This window comes from Pocillopora damicornis, chromosome 2 (assembly GCF_964200805.1).
Source record: "Pocillopora damicornis chromosome 2, jaPocDami1.2, whole genome shotgun sequence".
Taxonomy (NCBI): domain Eukaryota; kingdom Metazoa; phylum Cnidaria; class Anthozoa; order Scleractinia; family Pocilloporidae; genus Pocillopora; species Pocillopora damicornis.
In genome coordinates this window covers 3,708,290-3,721,948 of record NC_142671.1, presented here as the reverse complement: position 1 = coordinate 3,721,948, position 13,659 = coordinate 3,708,290, and the positions used below count along the sequence as shown (strand labels likewise).

The window sequence follows — 13,659 nt, the reverse complement described above, 5'->3', positions numbered from 1 at the left end:
TTCAAATGTTCCAGTAAGCGAAAAGACGCGCGTCCTGCAGAGCTAATGTTGAGGGCCTGCTCACAGGCTAACTTTAAACCCTTTAGCCCTTAAGAGTGACTAGCATCTAATTTCTCCTTACTATATCACCCCTAAATCACACATGAAAGTTATGAGAATGGAAGAGATGATCACCAACTAAAGCAGCTCTTGACTGTTAAACAAATTCTCCTTGTCAGCCTCTTTGAGAATGTATGGAGAGCAGTATGAAGAATATGCACACTGATGTTGGGGGGGGGGGGGAGGGTAAAAAGGTTAAACAAACACGCCACGATTTATACAATAAATATCCACAAGTTTAATTTAATCCAGTTTAGTGTGGAATCTCACACCCGTTTGCATTTACGATATAAAGTCAACTGGGACTTACAAAAGCTTTTTACTTAAAATAATATACACACCACAGCCCTTTACATGAGTTATAACTTATTACATATATCTTCCACTTAGCGGTTTTAACTGCGACTCAAGTAAAGAGCAGTATAAAAGATAAGCAAACGCATGCAGATGTTGGGACCCTTTGGAACACTGCGGTCAAACATTGGGCATCCGCAAGAGGTCAATTTTGGCCTGCTGCGGACCAAATTCCCGAGGAAATTTTTTAAGGAAACTTAAGATACAACCGCTTTCAGAAAAAACTGACACTAACATAGAAATCTGTAAAAGGAAACAAACGCTGTGAAAAGAAAAATTTAAAACTTTTGGAACACAAAGCGTGCTTAGTGACATATGTTTTGGGCTTTGAAAAAGTTTCAAGTTTTTAAAACACTGTGACTTACTTTCTTTTGTGGTTATTTATTACTCTAGCAGACAACTTGGGGAAGTTGGCTTGCGGCTTGTAGATATAAAACCCCTGCGCATGCCCTACGTTTGACAGCTGTGTTGGATAGAAGACCGGACACGAGAAGGGGACAGAAATCGAGCCTACGTCCAAGCATTGTTTCTCTCAGTCTACTGACACCGCTACAAGACAGCTCTTTGTGTCATAAGTACACATGAACAAGTACAACACGTTAGTTAATACAGTTATAATTAACATTTTGAATGTACATGCGTGTTGCAATTGTCTTTGTACCAACGTAATCCTCACAACTGTTCTGTAATCGATGTGAAGAAAAACGGAAGGGTTTTGCAATCTCAAATACTCCAATCCCCAACCATTTTTAACTGCTTGCTTATAGCATGATACTACCTTTCTTGAAAACGCATTGATGTATTTTAATATAACACAATACCGTTTCTTACACTTTATAAATCCAATATTCTGTGCAATTTAATAATAAACAGTTTAAGTATTAAATTAGAATACTTCTTGTAAAAATATTCCTCTTATGCATCATTGTTTACTTGTACCCAGCATTACTTCGTACATGACCTTGGTTTCTGAAACAATAAAAAACACAAATTGTACATAAAGATCAGAATGAAAATACAACTACATGTTTGATTTGCAGTCTATGACACACAAGTTTTGATCATCATTTCATAACAATTTTCTTACAAAGTAGCCACTGTCTTCAATACACCTCTGGATGGCTGCAAAATCCTGAAGCAAGTCGCAATATTTCTCCAATAGCTGACTAAGTAAATTGACATCTATGGACATTCTAAATTTTTGACTAAGAAGGAATTATTCAAGAGAAAGCATTTTGACTTTGCTTGAAATATTTATAAGTATGTTTTCTGTACCCAGTACAAAGCAGGCTCAGTTTGTTTCAAAGGAATATTTTTCTTGAAACACACTTAAGACAAATTGATGACTGATCATCTTTTGTTTTGAATTAAAAGATTGGGAGAAAAATTTGAGTACTGTTCATCATACATTAATGATCAATGAAAACCTCCCTTTGCCATCTTTCAAAATAAGCAACAAGTTGCTAGTGTTTCATGAGTACATTTGGAAATAACTACAATTTTCAAATGGAATACTTACATAAGGTGTTCTCTGGCCATATTTGCTGCAGAATGTCACTTGACATTTACGCTTGTGCCCTGTGCGCTGGTCAAAGGACTGGCACATGTCAAATGCTGGAATGTACACATGAAGTGATGCTGCAGTGTCAGAATGGCTGACATTCTCCACGCGATGAAGACCTATGCTATCTACATACAAAACAAAAACAAACAGCAGTTTGTACAGAAACTTCCTAAATGACTTATACTTAGTTTCAAAAATTAACATGTATGTTAATGGTTGGACTAAAAATACAAACCAATGAAAATAACTCGTGAGTTTTCAAATCTAAATACAAAAAAAGATCTTTAGAGAGCCAATTTTCCAGGAAGCAAACATGATTAACACCTTAAACTACAGCCCTATTTTCATAAAAGTAATTTTAGTGGGTCTGATTAATTCTTTTCAATTAACAACAAGCAGAAGCACACTTTCAGTGAGGATGATAACCCCTTCAATTAAAGATAATTCAGTCACAAAAAGAATTACAAAGCCCGTAAATTACTGAGAAACTAAGCCCAAGAAAGAGAGCTGTTCCAAGATCAAGAACAAAACCATGCCCCTCTATGCATGGTATTAATTGCTAGTGTATACTCAATCAGGTGGGTGAATTTTACATACAGTTGGAATCAAAAGGTAAAAAAATGACATTAGCTTGAAAACTTTAACCCTTTAACCCCTCAGAGTGACTAGCATGTAATTTCTCCCTACAATATATCCCCTGGATCAAACATTAAGGTCTTGAGAATAACAGAAATGGTCACCAACTAAAGAAGTTCTTGATTGTTAAACAAATTCTCCTTGTGAGCACCATAAGGAAATTATGGAGAATATGAATGCTGATGTAAGGGTGTAAAGGGTTAAGGGTGAGCATTGAAGTTGATCTCACTCTACCCTTGGACATACCATTGATGTAGTTAACTTCATTTGTCTTATATAATCTTGATCCTGTTGGTTCCAAAGACTTTTCTGGCTCAGATTCTGATGGCCATGCAAATTGAGTTTCTTTCAATCTTCCATCTAACACTTTTAGGAAGCAGTGGGCATCAGCATGATCATGGATAGAACTGAAACAAAACAAATTTCCAATTTCTGAGCACAAATTCCAGTTTTGGAGCATGCTAACAAAACAGGGCACATTCCTATTTGGAGCAAGGTTAAGTTTATTGATCACGACCCCCACTGGTACACACGTAGGGTCAAAGAGGCTATCCATATAAGACTTCATCCCAACAACATTAATAGGGATGATGCAATTGACATTCCTGAAGCTTGGATACCCACAATCAAACAACACAACAGCCGATTTATAAGGACCTATTAGGGAACACCATCTAACAACCACAACAATAATGAGGATTGAAATGCACCAATAGCAGCCTACCAACATGCTACAAATAGGGACATGTAAACAATCAACTTCATGGCCTGGTCAAGACTAGTAATATTGAAGTCGAAACATCAAAAGTGACTATTGTGAGACAAACGAACAATGTTCATTTCCTATCTTACACCACGTTGAGCAATGAACACATATTTAATTACATTGAGGTGATTCAGTACTCCATTTTCTTTGTTAACACTTTCTCCTGAAACAAACACTACGATAGTATTTGGAGCTTTTCCAACATATTATCAAAATACTGGAAGGTGCCACCTTTCTGCATGCAGACAGTTTTACCATAGATGGTAAATTAAGTCAATATTTTGTTTAGTATTTGAAGTTTTATCAAACACTTCCTTTTAATTTTACAACAGCACTTATCTATGAATATTACTCCTTAAAAATAAATTATTGTTCTAACACATGTATTGTTTTCAGAAAAAATGTCAACCTTTTAAAAAATTTGAATTATATCATGTTAAAACATAGGCATGCTATGCATGTGAGTTATTTTTTGGGGGGTGGGTGGATTGCGTGAAACATTGTAAGTGATGTCTACATTCTTACAAAAGGAAAGAAGAGTATTAGCATGGAAAAGGATGAAAATGTTGAATTAACTCACACACAGATATTATTTGGTAGATTGTGTGTGTTGTGTGAATAACTGTAACCAGAAATAAACTTTATTGGTGCCATGGATACCTGTTAGTACAACATGCAGACTGCAGACCGGATACAAAATGTAGACTAGGTACAAAATGCTGCCTGTAGACTGCAGAGTGGGTACAAGATGCAGACTGAGAATCTAAAGAGTTTTTTATCTGGTATCACAATCACTTTTCTGCAATCAGCTTTCACGATTATTTGCATTATTGTGGAATATTCCTGGCCCTTTTTTTGATGAAAATTGATCGCAACATAATTTCAAACCTTTATAGAGTCTTCTCACTTTGCATGCGAGTTGGTTGCTGTGATGTGAGTACAGATTTTACCAACATAATAAAAGTAGATGTAGATGTAAATGAGATGTCACTATTGAATATTTAACACGCGAAACATTCGAGAAACAGTTGACAGCTTTGCATGTGGTCCGTATTATCATCTTTTTTAAATGATATGTGTTTATTTTGTTGACAAAAATGTGGTCCAAAACCAGAAATATGGACCAAGACCAAAAATGCAGACCAAGACCAAAACTGTTCCTTCGACTTGATATATTTTTGACATTTTTAGATCACATCACAATAAGTTACCTCCGTAAATCATTCATTCCAGATAGCAAAATCAAATAAACATGCTAACAATGGTATCTGAATTCATCCTTGGCCAAACACAAATGACTCCACAAGATCACTTTCTACAGGCATCGAAAACATACACAAAATCACCCATTTAACAATCCACTCTCTCCGAATCCCCCATTACTTCATTGAAATTTGAACACCCCTCAAACCAAAGAACAAAATGACTCTCTGATTGGTGCAAGATACATACCCTAATGCAGCAATCTGATTGGTGCAAGATAATACCCTAAACAATCTGATTGGTGCGAGCAACATACCACTCTTTGTACGCTAACATAGATGTTATTTTTTTTAATTAAAAAAATAACTCAGAAATAAAAACTTAACATCTGCAAAATGTGAAAGCTCTAATTTAAGTATCTAGTTTGTAGTGATCATGACTCAGTCTTGACAAATTTCTTGATTTCATGGCTCAAAGTTAACCTTGAGCATTGTTCACTATTACCATATTTATTCACTTATAAGGTGCACTCGGTTACAAGACACACGCTAAACTTTCGAAGACAGTTGTGACAAGGAAGCAAAATGACAATTTCACATTAATACCCTGTTATAAGGTGCACTGGGAATTACAGGAAATTTTGTTGACCATATTTGCTGTACTTACAACAAGAAGATTAGCTTCCAGAAATTACTAATTACAGTGCTCTCATTCTCAAAACAAAAGCTTAAAAGTCACACATTACAAACAACAGCAAAAAAGTCACATATGGAAAATAGCATGAAAGTCACACTTTTAATTCACTCAAGTCATCCTTCTCAGGAGACAGTGTTTTAAGTTATGAATACTAATTGTCTGTTTTTACGGTTATAAATAACACTCATCTGACAGATCTTTCATTTATAGTTGCAAAACTCATCTTAATCTTTGAGCATTTGTTCAGTGTACTGTAAATTTTCAGTAATTATACCAAGCACTCGTCATCATTCCTATGATCTAAACTTTAAGAACAACAATCGTGAAATTGCTCGCGAATATGGCTTATCGGAATTGATGGTCCGTAAATGGAGAACAAATCAGATAAAGTCAATGATCAATTTTGTTTGTCTTTTGTTTATTCTTTTAATGGTATTTAATAAGTCTTTATTAAGCACTCTAAACAACAAACGTGTTTAGTTACAATGATATGAAATCAGCAAGTATAAAACTAATAAACTAACTAAATTACTAACTGAATAACTAATAAGAGAACAAACATCTATTAATAAAGGTCCTTTTGAAACGTTCAGTTCTGACAAGCGGGAGAATATAATTATGGCGCCTCTTACGTAGCGTATCCATTGTTTGCTCTGGTGGCAAAAGGTCATCTAAAGCTGTTGGAAAATCGCTGTCGGTGATCTTGGCCCACAACTTCTTATCTTTTAGAATAATAATATTTTCAATCGAAAAAAGCTCTTTACAGTAGCCAAGCTTAAAAGCTCTCTTGAACAGCCTGTCTATGCGACTCAGATACTTATGATAATACGCGCAGCCCCATACTTCTACAGCATATGTAAATATAGGTAGAATAAGACTGATAAAGAGAAGATGAAGATGATCCAGCGGCAGTCCATAGAATTTACAGACACGTAAGATGTACAGACGACTACTGGCTTTCGATATAATATTATCAAAATGTAAATCCCAGTTACACGGATCAGATTGAAAAGTTACACCCAACAACTTCAGACATGGTTTACGCTCTATAGAAACCAGAGGAGCAGGTAAGGCCTTAGTGGATTTATTTACTTTCTCACTTCAGTTTATTTGGGAAATTTGGAAAAGTTATATTTTGTTGCCCGAAAATACTCAGTTATAAGACGCACCCCAAGTTTTAAGCAGATTTTCATCAAACAAACATATTTTCTCGTAAAAAATGGTGTGCCTTATAAGTGAATAAATACGGTACTTCTCTTATGGCTTTTGGGTCTCAACCATTTCAAACCAATTTGGATTTGGTCTCTCTTTTGCATGTCTGACATAATCTGAGATGTAGGTAGACTGTATTAGTTGTTCAACATGTTAGCTTCACAAATTTGAAGGTTCAGAGTCACGAAATTTTGCAATACCTTGTTCTCCCATGACTTTCACCTGAGAAATTAGTTTGGAAAAAATGTTTAAAGGAGACCACACAGACAAGGTATTATTGATTTGTTGTTCTATAAAAATCATTTTCATGTTTTTTTTTTATGGGGAGCCATTTGTGCCAAAAATATTCATCTCTAGGGATAAAACTTACTTGTTAGTGCTAGCATATTAACCTCTAGTGATTGAAATAAATTTTTAGCACTAAAATATCAATCACTTGTGGTAAAACTCAATCATTAGGGCTAAAATATCAATCGCTGTTAGTACTAAAGTATCAGTTGCTTGTGATAAAACTCAATCTTTGGTGCTAAAAAGTATTGATTGCTAGAGATAAAACTCAATCATTAGTGCTAGTATTGATTTGTTATCAATTTTAACTAGAACCAGTCTCCTGCTTGTTAAGCAAAGATGAACCAATCAAATCTTGCTTACTTTCTAACGATCAAGTTTTATCACTAGCAATTAATATCTTAGTACTAATGATTGAGTTTTCTCACTAGCGATTGATATTTTTGGCACGAATGGTTCCCCATATGCTCCATGATACTTCAGGCCTGGATAGCAATATAAGAAGAATATTCTTTGACTTTCAAGGTGTTCACCATATTCAAAGTTATATGAGTGGAATTTGACATTCCTTGTAATTTTTTTATTTCCCATGTCTAAAGTTCTTGATAAATAAACATGCAGACAAAAAAATTTCCATTGTCCTAAAGAACAAAACTGACCTTTAGAACCTTCATTTGCATGCTTTTCACGTGCAAAATGCATGGATGCAATTGGCCTATTAACACATGCAAACCTACGTGTTTAATTTTATATGGACTTCATGATATGTGTAAATAATTACAGTTATCAACAACCGTTTTCTTCCATTGAACTTTTTCATGCATGTTCGTTACTTTACTACGAGTTATGAGGTCGGCAACAAAGAGTGTTTTATGTGAAAAATTCAGACGAGATTGAGATTAGTAACGTCTGGACGGTTGTTCACGTCAATACAATTTCGCCGGTTGCAAACGTAGCACTTACTATATGCCACAAAGACTAATAGCTTTCAAAAAAAAGAGGCAAACATTGATTTTTCAATTGAAGTGATACCAGGCTAAGAAAAATACCTCACGTAAAAGTAAAAAAGGCGTTTCACTCAATGAAACCTTTGTGAGACTAAATTAACCGCAAAGCTTACCTTCCCTGACCTTCTCCCCAGCACAATACGATCACGTTAAATTTGCCATTTCCTTCATCTACCAAGTTTCGAGTGTACCTATGACATAGAGAAAACATTTACAAACAGCAAGAGAACAAAAACTGGTACATCTATACATAGAATAAATAATCCAACACAACGTTAAAAGTTTCCTAATGACCTGTGTGGGTCATATGTAGCATATTTTTCCCAATCCGCGGGGTTCGATTGATAGGACTCCAGAAATGAAATAACCTGCTCTACATTGACACAATCGTCGTCAAAAAGAACATGAAGACCTTTCACCACGTCATCTACCGTTATGGGTGGCTCTAAACACTTTTTTGGGTCCATAACAACGGAAATTTTCTCGCGACCAACTACAGGTCTTCGCGGTTCGTCAAATTCGGCCAACGCAATTTACTATACCAAACACGTGCGCGCGCAAGGGTTGTTGTCAGTGACGTCACATAAGAGGTTCACACCCCCGACCCCGCCTCCAGATTTTGACAACCCAGGAATAACGCCAAAATGAACAATAAATCTGTGACCGACCAAGGTATACATGCGGTATCAACATCCCCCCGCCCGGATTTAAGCTTGACAGCTTAGCCTGACCTTGTATTTCATCGTTGGTGAAAGAGACTCGCCAGCAACTGATCGGCCTCAAAATGATTGAAGATTAAGAGTTCGTGGATTGACATTTCGAAAAACCCTATTGTATCAGGAATCCTACTAGAATAAATAGAAAAAACATGAAACATGAATTCATTTTAATGGACCATGAAAACATTTTCCTTCCATCTTTCTAGGAAAAATAAGCTCACCTTGATTGTGTTGCCATTTGAATAAATAAATCCTTTTCCCCTGAAGTTTTCTGCAACAGGAACTATATAACTGCAAGGACTTTGATGATTGAAAAGGGTGCAGAATGCGTCAAGCATGTCCAGGCTTATCTCGCTTACGGTCACTCTCACAAAGACTTCCATAGATTATTTCAAGATTTTTTCTAATCTGCTCTACGAAAGTTACCTTCTTCGTCCCTCAGAGAGTCAAATAATTGTCTCCAGGAGTTTCTTTCTAGTGACGTTCTAGAGAACACGAACAGGTTTTAACCTGAGAAGACGGGAAGGTGATCCATTACGTAGTACTCACGAGACTGATTCACAATACCAAAAATTTCGAATTTGCTTCTGAATTCCCAGTACGCGAGGTAAATGTAGCATGTCCGACCCATCCATCCTTCTTCGTTGCGATTTTCGCCCCGCATAAAGCACAGGCGAAGAAAAAAAACAATCGCATTGGACATTGTACCCTGAACATTCGGGAGAATTGTTATTAGAAACATTAGCAGCCAGGCCAGATTAGCTTGGTAACCGCGCTCTGTACACGAGGTTTAGAAATCTAAACTGATTGTTTCACTGTCTGTGAACAAGGAACATTGTTTATACTTTTGTTTCCCTTACTAGCTACTGGTTCTGATCAGTGATCTTTACCGTAATCTAATATGGCAACAACTGAAGAAACTCTGGCTGAGTATGAGAAAATGTTTGCGAACCGTTTTACGAGTGAAGATGAGGAGTACATGAAAACGGTTAATAAGACTCAGGCTTCCCCTCCATGTCTGACAGACTGGCTAAACTCCGGATACAGGGATAGGTAAAGAGCTTTCCTTCAATTTTAACTACGATTTAACCTGTTTATTATTTTTTAGTAGCCCTCTCAACGGAAAAAGAGACATTTTGGACTCAAAAATATGCATTCGAGGGGTCCAAAATTTTGTTGGCCTCATTGGAAAACATTCCAACATGCCCTGTGTCAAAACTTTGGTTGAGATACAAAATGTGTTTTCTGTGTGGTATGGTTCTCATCTCCTAAGACGAGAACAGCAACTTGTTATAAGTCTGTAGTTGAACTTGAGGTACATTTTATTCATTACAAGCTCTATTAAAGATATACATGCATCATTGAGCTGGGAATCCTTCTTTGAGAGTTTCTCAACTTTCTTTTAAAGGTTTCAGGCTTAACCCTTTAACTCCTATGAGTGACCAAGACATAATTTCTCCTTACAATATTGATACAATATCCAGCAAATAAGTTATAAGAATAAAGAAAAATATAAACTAGGAGATTTTAAATTGATCTTATATCAAGTTCTCATGAGCATTGTATGGCAAACAGTAAGGAAGATTACTGATGAGATCTGGCAGTGAAAGGGTTAAAGGCCACTTATTCATATCCATGACTGTGTATTTGCTCTCTTACAGCCGCTTTCAAAGCTATAGTGGTGGCAATGACAGCAGGAACTATGAAAGGTCCAGACATGATAGCGGACGTGACCATGGCAGACGACATGGTGAGCATGGAGACCGTCATGGAGGTGACAGACATGATTCATATCATCACCGAGATGGAGACAGGTAAGATCATACTATGAAAAACTTGGAACTTCATTTGTAGTAGGTACACATGGTTTGAAGATTGTTTATTTCTCTTAAAGTAATGTGGAGTGTTACAAGAGTATAGAAGGGAAAATACTAGTATTTTCTTCAAGGAAAATTTTTGCATGATATCGGGTGAACCACATTGGTATATGGAAGCAATAAAAAGTCAGCCCTACAATGGAGAGATGCGATTGCCTAAGGGTTATTGCACTGGACTCTGGATCCAAGGGTCCTGGTATAAGACCTGAACAGGTCATTGTCTTGTGTTCTTTGGCAAAACACTTTGTCTTGCCTCTCTCCACTCAGGTGTTGTAATGGGTACCGGCAAATTTTCAGGGAAGCCAGGTGAAATGCTGGGGGGTAACCTTGCGATACACTGGCATCCCATTTTACTCCTAAACTCTTCATGCTATGGAACCTTGACTAAGCTGCGGCCACAGACTTAAAATTACAGTGCCACTTAAGTTAGAGGGAGGCAAATAATGATAAAAATATAATTAACTATTCACATTACATCATTTTTTCAACTATATCCTGGAAATTTTGGGCAAGAAGCTTGCTATGCCATAGAATGTAAACTTGAATACCAGCCTATGAAAAAGTGCATAATGTTATCAGAAATGCCCTTATGTGCCAATAACTGTTGGGGTAGACATTTTTTGCCCATAGTGTTGACCTAAAAGATCATCAAAACTGAAGAAAAGGTTCTCTATTGCTTGAATACAGATATGGAGGTCGTTATAGAGATGACCGTGGTCACAGAGCTTACAATGATCGTCAGAAACCTGCAACAGAATATGGTTCTCGTGGATACTATGAGTTTTTCTATTGATGGAAGATCTGATATCAGTCAGAACACTTCAGTTGAAGAAACATTGACACTGTGCTATAAGAATGTATAAGTTGGCTGCTGATGTGTCCAAAGAACTTTTCTTTTAACTAAGATCATCATTTAAAGAATGAGCAAAAGAGGAGCTAGAGAAGATTTCATGGGTGGGGAAAGGGTTTGATGTATTTTTTCCTGCTGCATGGCTGTTCTCTCTCTTCAAGCTCATTTGTACATACTTGCTTTTTTTATTTTGCTTGCTTAAACTGAAAAGTATGAACAGCTGTAGACAGGCTAGTCAGCTATTTTTCATGTTAATACAAGACTTTGCCAAACAGAGGCCATACAGCACTTAAGGTAAAATTCAGTCAAATTGTTAGTAAGAGCACTTCTTATACGACTGTCTTTGTTCAGTTTTAATTTAGAATATAGAACATTCTCAGATAGCTGAGTGCAAGCTATATATGTGTATGGCTAGACGCAACCTTAAGTTCACTTGTGTCACATATCTGAGTGCCCATTATGTTGACCAGGAAACTGTCAACTGGGATCATCCTCCAATTATGGGAGATGTCACATTTATTAACTTGTGTGGTAGACAATCAGATACTTTACTGTGCTAATAAAAAATCATGGAAATCCAGGTTATTTATAAGTCAATCAATTTGAGACCTCAACAGCCCCCCCCCCCCCCCCCACTCTGTGGGTAGCCCCTGGCCATTTGAACTGTTAAAGATTGGTTTGTTTAGATCCCCCCCCACCCCCCCCCCTCCAAAAAAAAATTGTGTTCAAATGCCCTGCCCCAATTTTTTTTTGTAAGGAGCAAGGGCAGCAACCAAGAATTTCTGCACAAGCTGTAACGCCTAGACCTTGAAGACCTTTTCTTCTGAACCATTTGCTTTTGAAAGTGTTCTATTTACCTTAAACACCTCCATATTTAAAGATTCACTGGAAAGACTTAATACTTCTGGTTCAAATTCCCCACCCAGTCAGGCAAGGTTCAAATTCCCCACCACCCGAGCATTGACAACGGTCAAATGCTGAGTTGCCCAAGGGGGAGGGATGTTGAAGCTTTGAATCAATCTGCACATTTGTCTTGTACATGTAGTCCAGTATGATTAGATCCCTGATGAAATGCAGCTGTATATGTGTATTTTTCCTTAGTATAATAAGTTCTATGTTCAGTATGCAATAAATTATCGTGGAAGAAAGACGTTGTTCTTAGTGTCATGAGTGAAGGAGGAGGAAAAGATCTGAGCCCCTCTTTCCCCACTCAAGTGGAATCGAACCCTGCACCTTAGACCTTTAAGTTAAATATTTCTAGGGTCCTCATTCTCTGTGATAGGGAAAGACCCTTAGTAGTTGAGCTACCAATTTAATTGACTTCAACAGCAATATAGAGCAGCACTGGCATTTTGAAATCATTTCCTGTTAGAGAGCCTTAGGTATCTGCAATCTTCGACCCCTATCCAAGGATCAGAAGATTTTTCCTTGTCAGTCTTCCTGTTCGTATTTAACGATGGATCCAATACTTCCAACTCGGGTGCCTGGAAAGTGCCATGCAGTTGACGTCTTTTGAATTTCATTTTCAGCCCAATTAACCGAGCAACCACGGCCCAGCTAGCAGCGGTCGGTGTGACCGTATCTTCAGCTTTTTGAAATTTTTGTAAATAAGGACTTCGGGAATGATCGTTAGTGGATCGGTCTTCACATTTAACACGACTGTAAACATCGGAGACTTTGCCTCTGCGGATGTTTTTCACTAATCTCCTCTCGCATTTCTGTAAAGTCATTCCTTTCTCAAACCTTTCGTTTTCAATTTCTTTTAGCGAGTCATCCGTGGATGTTTTCTTGGATTTTGGAATGGATCTTACTGACAGTAACTTCGCATCTTCGTCAAAATGAACCATTTTACGTTCCCTGTTATCATTCGTTGCAGAGCTCTTTTGAATTCCAACCGATCCTGTCAATGTGATGAAATAAGGTTTCCTATCTTCTTCCGAACTTGTCTCAGAAGTATTTGGTTTTGAAGCAAGTTTTATTCCCAAGCGCATTGTTTGATGGTCGATAGATGTTGTGGAGTGTTCTTTTTTATTAATTTCTCCAGGAAACAATTTTTTTGGCGTCGGTTTTTGGGATATTGCAGGAAGACGGTCTCCTATGTGGGCGCGAGCAGATGCGGGTCGCTTTCCATCTAATTTAGCCTCTTGCCTCGAGAGAAATTTCACTTTCTTAAATGACAGAAATGCTTTTTCTTTTTCCTTTTGCTTTTGAATTAAACTACGATATTTTTCGAGCTGATTTTGGTTTTGGTTTTTAAGTACCTCTGTCTGTCGTTCCTGCTCCGTAGCTAAAGCAAAAACGAATGTTACAGAATCCATACCTGGTCTCTTGTAAGCCTGCACTGCTTAAAATGTACGTGCCTCTAAAGTGAAGCTGTTTTAAGATTAC

At 37.1% G+C, this 13,659-nt stretch overlaps 2 protein-coding genes across 2 annotated transcripts; one reads left to right on the top strand and one right to left on the bottom strand.

Annotated features, from left to right (window-relative positions):
• Nucleotides 1-313: 313 nt before the first annotated feature.
• Nucleotides 314-8,471, bottom strand: LOC113679197 (cysteine dioxygenase type 1). Its single transcript, XM_027196147.2, has 5 exons — nucleotides 8,120-8,471; nucleotides 7,939-8,016; nucleotides 2,900-3,060; nucleotides 1,973-2,142; nucleotides 314-1,422 (listed from the first exon to the last, which is right to left on the bottom strand). The coding sequence occupies exons 1-5, from the start codon at nucleotides 8,290-8,292 to the stop codon at nucleotides 1,399-1,401; spliced, it is 606 nt and encodes a 201-aa protein (XP_027051948.2). The 5' UTR covers nucleotides 8,293-8,471; the 3' UTR covers nucleotides 314-1,398.
• Nucleotides 8,472-9,122: 651 nt separating this feature from the next.
• Nucleotides 9,123-11,851, top strand: LOC113679209 (uncharacterized). Its single transcript, XM_027196163.2, has 3 exons — nucleotides 9,123-9,597; nucleotides 10,206-10,358; nucleotides 11,109-11,851. Exons 1-3 carry the CDS (start codon nucleotides 9,446-9,448, stop codon nucleotides 11,212-11,214), a joined length of 411 nt encoding a protein of 136 aa, XP_027051964.2. The 5' UTR covers nucleotides 9,123-9,445; the 3' UTR covers nucleotides 11,215-11,851.
• The last annotated feature ends 1,808 nt before the right edge of the window (nucleotides 11,852-13,659 follow it).

What these genes read in the sequence shown, in the direction of transcription:
- LOC113679197 (XM_027196147.2), bottom strand. Translation starts at nt 8,292, where the DNA reads ATGGACCCAAAAAAGTGTTTAGAGCCACCCATAACGGTAGATGACGTG. An exon ending in GCTACATATGACCCACACAG is followed by an intron (nt 8,017 to 8,119) that starts GTCATTAGGAAA and finishes TCTATGTCATAG; the next exon opens with GTACACTCGAAACTTGGTAG. An exon ending in ATGGCCAGAGAACACCTTAT is followed by an intron (nt 1,423 to 1,972) that starts GTAAGTATTCCA and finishes TTATTGTTTCAG; the next exon opens with AAACCAAGGTCATGTACGAA.
- LOC113679209 (XM_027196163.2), top strand. Translation starts at nt 9,446, where the DNA reads ATGGCAACAACTGAAGAAACTCTGGCTGAGTATGAGAAAATGTTTGCG. An exon ending in AACTCCGGATACAGGGATAG is followed by an intron (nt 9,598 to 10,205) that starts GTAAAGAGCTTT and finishes GCTCTCTTACAG; the next exon opens with CCGCTTTCAAAGCTATAGTG. An exon ending in CATCACCGAGATGGAGACAG is followed by an intron (nt 10,359 to 11,108) that starts GTAAGATCATAC and finishes GCTTGAATACAG; the next exon opens with ATATGGAGGTCGTTATAGAG.